At 43.3% G+C, this 9,144-nt stretch overlaps 1 protein-coding gene and 1 pseudogene across 1 annotated transcript in view; one reads left to right on the top strand and one right to left on the bottom strand.

The window, feature by feature from the left end:
* Nucleotides 1-9,144, bottom strand: part of KIAA1549 (KIAA1549 ortholog) — a gene marked incomplete at its 5' end in the record, with an annotated part of 130,572 nt that overhangs the window by 66,310 nt on the left and 55,118 nt on the right. The window contains 3 exons of the mRNA XM_015572666.1: nt 4,742-4,890; nt 6,313-6,372; nt 7,536-7,719. Coding sequence (XP_015428152.1) covers nt 4,742-4,890; nt 6,313-6,372; nt 7,536-7,719 — 393 coding nt within the window. The remainder of the gene's footprint in view (nt 1-4,741; nt 4,891-6,312; nt 6,373-7,535; nt 7,720-9,144) is intronic.
* LOC102756270 lies at nt 2,096-2,454 on the top strand (annotated as a pseudogene).

Raw genomic sequence — 9,144 nt, 5'->3', positions numbered from 1 at the left:
CTCATCTCTCACTCTCATTGATGTTTCTAACTCTCTATCCCTCTCCTTTCTTCTCTGTAAAATATCAATAAAATATATTTTTTTAAAAATGAAAAAAGGCAACCTATGGAATGTGAGAAATATTTGCAAATCAGATATCTGATAAAGGTTTAATATCCAAAATATACAAGGAACTCATACATCTCAATAGCAAAAAATAAAAATTTTTTTTGAATAGACATTTTTCTACCGAAGACATACAAATGCCAACAAGCATATGAAAAGGTGCTCAATATCTTAGTCATCAGGAAAATGCAAATCAAAACCACCATAAGATATCACCTCATACCTGTTAGAATAGCTAATACCAAAAAGCAAGAGATAAGTGCTGGTAGGATGTTATAAAAAGGGAACCCTAGTGCACTGTTGGTGGGATATAAATTGGCACAGCCATTATGGGAAATAGTATGGCAGTTCCTCCAAATTTTAAAAAATAGAACTACCCTATGATCCAGCAATTATACTTCTGGGTAAATATCCAAAGGAAATGAATTCACTGTGTTGGAGAGATATCTGCACCCTCATACTCACTGCAGTATTATTCACAACAGCCAAGACATGGAAACAACGTAAGTGTGAATGTATGGGTGAACAAAGAAAATGTAGCATACATAAAAAATGGAATAATATTCACCCATAAACATAGCAGGAAATCCTGCCATTTATAACAACATGGATGGACCTTGATAGCATTATGTTAAGTGACATAAGTCAAAGACACATACTGTATGATCTCATCTGTATGTGGAATCTTAAAAAAAAAGGCAACTCACAGAGTAGATTGGTGGCTTCCAGAAGCTGGGCTTGAGGGAAATGGGTACAGGTTGTCAAAGAGAACCAACTTCTAGTTTTATGTCTGGGGATCTAATATACAGCATGGAGAACGCAGTTAATGATACTATGCTGTATACTTAAGAGTTGCTAAAAGAATAGACCTTACGTGTTCTTACCACACACACATACACAAAAGTAACTGTGAGCAATGGGTGTATTAACTAACCATACTGCGGTAATCATTTCGCAATACGTACTTACGTCACATCATTACATTGCACACCTTAAACTTACACAATGTCCTACATCAATTGTATCTCAATCAAGCTGGGAAAAAATCTCATAAATACATAATTTGCCGGATTAAATAGTACTTTGATTTGTTCCAAAATCTGTATCTCTCTGGTGTTCAGGGTAGTCCTTTACATTAGCACTTCAGAAATTGGTACATTTGATAGGTCACAGTTTTACATAAATAGAGCTTTCTATTCTGTGCTATTTCTCTTATTAATATGCAACAATTCTATTGCGCATTCAGACTCCAGCAGGACGCTGACTGGTGTTCTGAGTAAGTGATCCACCGTGATCCGAGCCCTCTATTTCAGACACGCAATTAGAACCTTTGGTCTCTGCACCTGCTATTGGCAAAAGAGCTGCCACTTTTCTAGCCACGTGTGCAGGGCTGTAATGCTGCCTTGCACTCCAGACACGGCTGCTGGACTCCCTCACCACTGGAAACTTCTGGCCAATCAACAACCTCATGATTTCACTGCGAACACCTTCTTATATAAAGATCCTTAACAACACGGGTCCAAACCCTCATCCCTGGAGAAACCGTTCTTTATGCCTCTCCATCCTGAGATGTGCTCATCGGTCCTGCCCTCTGTTTGGTGTTCCTAGGCCAGTTCCCCGACCACTTCTGTTCCTGAACCACCTACTCCTGTCCCTGAGCGGCATTAATTTTTTATTAGTCTTCAAGATGACTATTAACAAAGGGCTACTAAAAAGCAAGTCTACTGGCGAGAGGGAGTGGTTGGGGGGTGTCAATCGGGGAAAAAGGAGACATATGTAATACTTTAACCAATAAAAATTAAAAAAAATAAAAAGCAAGTCAATCACAGTCAGTAAAAGCTCATTCCAGCATCTTTTTGGGTGACCTCTTATCAGACTCCTAGCGGGAATCCATGCAACCACGGTGTGACAGAGTCATCATTTTGGGCAACATTTTCAATTTCATTTTAAAAATTATTTTCTGGCTGCCCCGCCATCTGGCCCCCGCAGACCTGCAACCCGCTACCGACCAGTCTGCCCAGCACTCGCGTGCACCATGTCTGGTTCCTCCAGTGTCACCGCTATGAAGAAAGTGGTTCAACAGCTCCGGCTGGAGGCCGGGCTCAGCCGCATGAAGGTTTCCCAGGCAGCTGCAGATTTGAAACCATTCTGTCTGCAGAATGCTGACCTCCTGCTGACTGGAGTATCTTCAAGTACCAATCCCTTCAGACCCCAGAAAGCTTGTTCCTTTTTGTAGTAAAATGAATTTTGAAGGCGTTCTAAACCACTTTTCTTGAACTGGTGAATAGTCAGAGAGCTAAATCTGAAGCCTGTACAAAAAGCTTACCCTATAACATGTCTCATACTACATAAACTTCTGCTTTTGTTAGTCCTTAACATCTACCCCTCTGAATTTTCATGAATTTCTATTTCACAAGAATGATTATTTTATATACACTGGCAGCAGCATACAAATAAAATACTTAGTATAAAAATTATTTTCTGATTAAAATCACACGTTCACTATAGAAATTACAAGTTCATTGGAGAAATTTCGAAAAGCACGAAGGAAAATATATAATGAATAAAATGAAAATTACCTCAAATTCAACCAAAGAAAATCACTGTAAATTATTTTGGCATATTTCCTTCCATTAATTTTTTCATGGATTTTACATTAACATTTGGATTAAATTGCATACATTCTTTTACAGCCTCTAAGATTTTTCTATATTGCTCACTAATTCAAAAAAATGACAATGGCTGCACAATATTCCAACATATAAAAAGTCACGACAATTTATTTACCCATTCCCCAGATGCTGGACATTTAGATTGTTTTAATACTTTCACTTTTACAAACATGTCTGAAGAGTCCTGTGCTCTGCACATAAGTCCTTGTCTCAAATGCAGATGAGAAGCAGGGCACGGTTTCTAAGCAACCCATCAGATGGCACCGTTACCATGGGGTAGTTTGGCTAATGTTCACAAATCCAATATTCCTTATGGAGCCTTCCAATCTAATGTAGCACCTCATCATGTCATCTGATGGTGCTTTATAACTGCATTATGTGCATTTATTAACCTCTACCCAGACCTTGAGTTCTGTGAAGCCAAGGTTACTGAATAAGGCCAACCTTTTATAATTTATTTTCATTTTTATTTATTTTATATTCATATATATTTACTTGTTTTATAGCTATATTAATTACCATAATATTACTCTCAATTTTTATTAGTTTTTAAGTTGCTCTGTATTCTTTTTTTTTTAATCCTCCCCAAGGATATTTTTCCATTGTTTTTCTTTTTTTTTTTAATACATCCCTATTTGTTTCAGAGAGGAAGGGAGAGGCAAAGAGAGATAGAAACATCAATGATGAGAGGGAATCATTGATTGGCTACCCCTGCATGTTGGTCCGAGCCCGCAATGCAGGCATGTGCCCTTGACCGGAATCAAACCGGGCTACCCTTGGGTCCGCAAGCCGACGCTCTATCCACTGAGCCAAACTGACTAGGGCAAGTTCCTCTATATTCTACTGCATCTGGCAAAGGAACTATTTTAGAAACCTAACCACCACCTCTGTGGGAGGGGAAATAAAGAGCAATGCTTACAGGGGAAACCTGGTAAAAGAGTTGGGGGCAATGATGCTAGCTCTAGGCCAACAATCCCCCACCAACACAAGCATCAGTTCTCCATTCTTCTCTCTAATGCTCCTAAACCATCAACCTCCCCACCCCGACATGTCTGGGTTCCACCCTGGTTTCCTGTCTGGAATGCCACAGTTCTAAATATCCCATTTTCCTAGCTCCACAAGCAGCAGTTGGTAAAGGAAAAATCCAAAATAACATTAATGCACATTGAGATGGAATATACCTCAGCCCCAACCTCCAGCTCACTGTGAGCCTGTGCACTTTAAAATGGGTCACTTTTTGACTCAAATGAATCTGTCATTTGTAACCTCTCTGCCAAGTTACAGGGTGAAGAACATTTGAGCAATGTGAGACAACCAGGGGGGTGTGGGCAGGAGGAGGAGCTAGAATAGAGGGCAGAACATTTTCCTCTTTCCGATCTTTTATGGCCTGTTCTCGATGAATGATTCTCTCTACGATGCTATGAGTAACACTACCATTCTACAACTGATTACATTCTGGGTATTAAAAAATTACTTTTTGAAAAATAAGGTCATCTGATGGCATGGCAATCCACTAACACAATTCTTCCACTGTGCTCCCCATAACATCCATTCCTGTACCGACCACTTACTGAGGGCTCAGGAAATATTTGTCCCAGGGGTGGGCAAACTTTTTGACTCGAGGGCCACAATGGGTTCTTAAACTGGAACGGAGGGCCAGAACAAAAGCATGGATGGAGTGTTTGTGTGAACTAATATAAATTCAAAGTAAACATCATTACATAAAAGGGTACGGTCTTTTTTTTTTTTTAGTTTTATTAATTTCAAACGGGTCGGATCCGGCCCGTGGGCCGTAGTTTGCCCACGGCTGGTCTAGACTCTAGTTGAACTGAAATGCTACCCCATTCGGTTGCCACCTTACTATAGCAATCCACCTCAATCAGAATTTTCTCCTTTGCATGAAAATACGGGACAGTGTCAGCCTGCCCTCTCTCCTCCCCTCCTCCTCTGGCCTCCCTGGGTACCTGCACCACGCTGTTCCCGGCAGCCACGGTGGCCCTTCTCCACATCCGCCTCCGGGTGGAAACCTCACTCAGCAGCTGGGCCAGTTTGCGCTCCATCTCAGCTTGAAACACTTCATTCTGGAGCTGCTTCTCAACGACGCCCAGGAGCACTGCATTTAAATGGAGACACACACAGGCCCCTCAGTGAGTTAGCGGCGGCAGAAAAAACGGGTGAGTGGATAAGAGAAAGTAGCATAGGGTTACTGTAGAAAGCCAGTCCCCAGAGCAGCGATTTTCAACCTTTTTCATCTCATGGCACACATAAACTAATTATTAAAATTCTGCAATATGGCAATCTGAAAAAAATAATTAGTATGATTTTGATTCATTCACACCGGATGGCTATTGTTGTGTTGGCTGTTGTCAGTCTTTTACTTGACAATTTAAACGGAAAAGAGGTCAGTGCCCCTAACTAAATAGCATGGGTGCTGCAGGTTTTAAAAATTCTTGCGACGCCCAGGGTGAAAATCGCTGCCCTAGAGAGGAGACATTAAAAAGGGGGAAAGCGAGGGAGAATCCCGGAAGTGCTGCCCACGAGTCTTGTCTACGGTTCCCAGCTCCACATGCTAGAAGGGCTGGTGGCCAGAAGTCCCAGAAACTCAGCAATGCACAGGGGCTCGGCAGCTGAGAGGGCCTGCACAAGATCAAACATTTTGTCTGCACTTATTGTCAAGATCTCTGGAAATGGTTTAAGTTCATATCTTGTCTCATAAACTGACTCAAGATAAGGTGCCTGTCTTCAGACATCTGCTGTAAACAAGATTATCTAAGCAGACAATCTGCCAGATTTTCTGTTCAGCCAGCACTGGCTCAAATCCCCTGAGACAGGACCACGGGCAAGTCACTGAAGCGCTATGAAAACTATCTGGAAAATGAGGCCACGGTACCAGGCAGAGGTGGGGCCTTTCCATGAAATGTTGTATGTGAAGCAAGAAGGACTAGCAGGTACGGGAACGCAGAATGGTGACTGTCACCACCTATGTGCTTCCTCCCATGACTAGCTCCTCACAGTGCTGCTCACACACTGGGCATCAATGAGCAGCTTACTACCTCTTACACTTTTGTATAACCAGATGAGAAAGTCTCATTTGGCAATGCCATAGCTGTAAATATCTGACCCAGGTCTCCAAGACTTTTAAAAAGGCTTCTTATTTGCTCACCAAGTTACCTTCCTTGTCCTTATAAAACCAAACAAATAAGGCTTTTAGAGAAAGAAAGAAAAAAACAAAAAGGATCCTTGCTTCAGAACCTCATCCTATTCTGGGTCAGAATACTGTCAATTCCTGTTAGACTGCCCTGGACTTGATATATGAATTTTAGAGGGAGCCAACCCTTTTTGGGCCATAACTCAGTGGGACACGTTCCACAGTCAAATCTGAATCCCTTTCTCATTCATCCTTTGCCAAGAATTGAAGGTACACTTTGCCCTGAATTTAGGACTGAGAAACAGGAAAGGCGGTATCATTCTTAATATCCCTGCACAGACTTCTTCTTATTACAGTTCCCAAAATATGGTGTCACGTTACACATACCTGTTCTTACCCACGAGGACTTCAACAACTGAGACAGGTTGAGCTGCGGGTACTGGAAGGCTATAAAAAGAAAAGGGTTAGGAAAGGAGACAAATGTGTAAAAACATGCTTGCCACAGTCAGAAAGGAAACACCGGGTAAGTCCCAAAGGGCTGCCTTTCCTATGTGATTGAGCACTAAATATGGAAGAAGAAAATGCCCGACTGGTGGGAAGGTGTGGACAGTGAGCAGTCTCGGAGCACATTAGTTTCACAGAGAAAGAGGGACAAAATGAAATGAAGGGCTTGCTCCAGTGACATCGTGGGACACCGCGTCCCAGGATCACCCGCACCATCCCCTTGAAAAGCCATTGCTCCAGAGCAGTGAATTTTCACACTGTATTCCTCAGGGCCCTGGGTTCCCCGGCAGTGACTCCGGGCCAAGCGACCCTTGTCTGGCTTGCGTGGGGAGGGCCTGGCGTCCACCTATCATCCAGCGTATTATTCTACCCCCATTGTCACACACACCACTGAAAGTTGCTCGATGTAGATAACGACTATGTCCCTGTCTACTGCTTCACTTGACAAGTTATCCTTTAGCATTTAATTAACAGTACACTAAATACAGGAAGAATTACTAGACCATTTAGCTGTTCCATTTTCAATATTTTTTTTTTTTTTTGGCCTGACTTCAACTCTGGAATCTACTGCTTTTTTGTTTTGGAAATAAATGTCTCTTCCACCCCCAACCCCCTCCATTTGCACTGTGAATCTAATTGCCGGGAAGAAAAGTTTTGTTTTGTTTGTTTAAGTCTCACTCTTTTTGGGGTCTAGTTTTATGGGCTTTGACAAATGCATAGAGTCATGTAACCACCACCACAATAAAGATGTAGAACAATCTCATCGCCCTCCCCCACAAAAAAATTGCCTCCTGCTACCCTTTTTGTGATCTAGCTTTCCTCCCACCCTCATCCCTGGCGACTAGAGATCTGTTCTCCACCCTCTTTTCACCTTTTGCAGAACTGGCCTAATCTTTAATAGCACCCCATTCCTCTCGACAGAGAAAAAACCGAGGCCCAGGGTGAGGAGGGCTCTGGAGGCCCACCCTGGCTTGATTCTGAGACGCTCCAAAGGTATCTGGTTTATACTCTGGATTTCAGCTAAACATTTCATTTGAGAAAAAGTGGGCCACCAATAAAATGCTCGCAGCCGCATTCCCAGCGCCGTCCAGGAGAGCAGTACTCACGTTCGGCGATCTGGAGCACCGGGTACCCCAGATAGAAACTGAACTCCACCACACTCAAGTTCCTGAGCAGCTCGCTCACTTGCGTCCCGTTCCAGAACCCCTGCGTGCTTTTAACAGCAAAGACGATGTTCACGGGGCCCCGGCGAGGCGCCACCCTGGGAGAGCCCACAGTGATATTCAAGATCTGAAAGAAGGAAGTCAAAAGCAGTTTCTAAAATAAATGAAAACAGACTGCTGAAAGCTTGACTATAATTTCTATCATCGATTTTTTTCTCCCCAAAAAGAGGGAACATTTTTGGCCCTAGCCATGTGGCTCGGTTGGTTGGAGCATTGTCCTGTACACCAAAAGGGTGCACGTTCAATTCCTGGTCAAGGCACACATACCTAGGCTGTGGGTTCAATCCCCAGTAGGGGGCGTGTACAGGAGGCAACTGAGTGATGTTTCTCTCTCACCTCTCTCATCCATCTCTCTCCCTCCCTCCCTTTCTCTCTCTCTCTCTCTCTCTTTCTCTCTCTCTCCCCCCTCTACCCCCGCCCAAATCAATAAACATATCCTTGGATGAGGGTTTAAAAAAAAAGAGGGAACATTTTTAAAGGAAGAGTAACGGGTTTCAATGGCCTGGTTCCGGTTTGCAATACTTTAAATCCTCAGGGCAGTGAAAACGTTTTCACATTAAGTGATGAACTGAGCACATGTATGTATAGTTCCTTCCTCTCCCCTCCCATCCTAGAGCCCACAGAAAGAACAGTAAAGCTGAACAAAGAAGCGTAAGTCCATAACAGCTCTGAGAATGGATGAAAACCTGAGATTCTGTCAAATTTCTGGAAAATGGAGAGGATGGGATCATGCTGATATAAACCAGAACGGAGTGACCAAGACCCAGAACACACACAGGCTCAGGCTCCACAGTTGGGATCCAGAAGAACCCAGAGTCCGCTGCCATAATTAATTGAAGGCTGTGTGCCCAGGAGCCCAGTCCATTTCCTCCCTCCTCTTTCCTTTCTAATAGCCACACCCAGGCCAACACAGAGATGCTAATAGCAGCCACGTCTCCACCAAAATAGCTCAAAGCACTGCTCCCTAAGGACAATGAGCTCCCTGCCTCTGAGAAGACCGAGAGATTTACCCATGGTCAGAACCCTAAGCAAGGGTCGGTAGTGTTCACAAGAGACAAAGAAGGAGAGACAATGGAAAGAAAAAGCAGCTCTGCCTTGAAAAATACAAACATGCTCCATCCCCGGGCACAACTTCCTTATCTTGCACTGGTGGCAGGGGTCCCAGTCTGCTGTCTCTGACCACTCATGGCCCCAGAGAGAAGCCCACCACCAACAGAGTCTGCACAGTGCCCAGTGCTCCACTGAGTCTCCCATCAGGACACAAGGGTGACAGAGAAACAGACCCAACAGCGGAAGGGGAAAGCCAAATGAGCTGCCAAAATTAACCACCTGCTCCTTCATTCCAACACCAACCAACCAATGATCTCCAGGCATTTACAGAAAACCGATAGCGCGAAAGCAAAGAGCCAAGATTGACGCAGTACAATGGCTGCAAAGAAAATAAAGATAACCCAGCAAACAGAAGACAACTTTATTTTAAAAATATATTTGT

Source organism: Myotis davidii, unplaced genomic scaffold (assembly GCF_000327345.1).
Source record: "Myotis davidii unplaced genomic scaffold, ASM32734v1 scaffold329, whole genome shotgun sequence".
NCBI classification, from domain to species: Eukaryota; Metazoa; Chordata; class Mammalia; order Chiroptera; family Vespertilionidae; genus Myotis; species Myotis davidii.
This window is presented reverse-complemented; position numbering and strand designations above follow the sequence as displayed.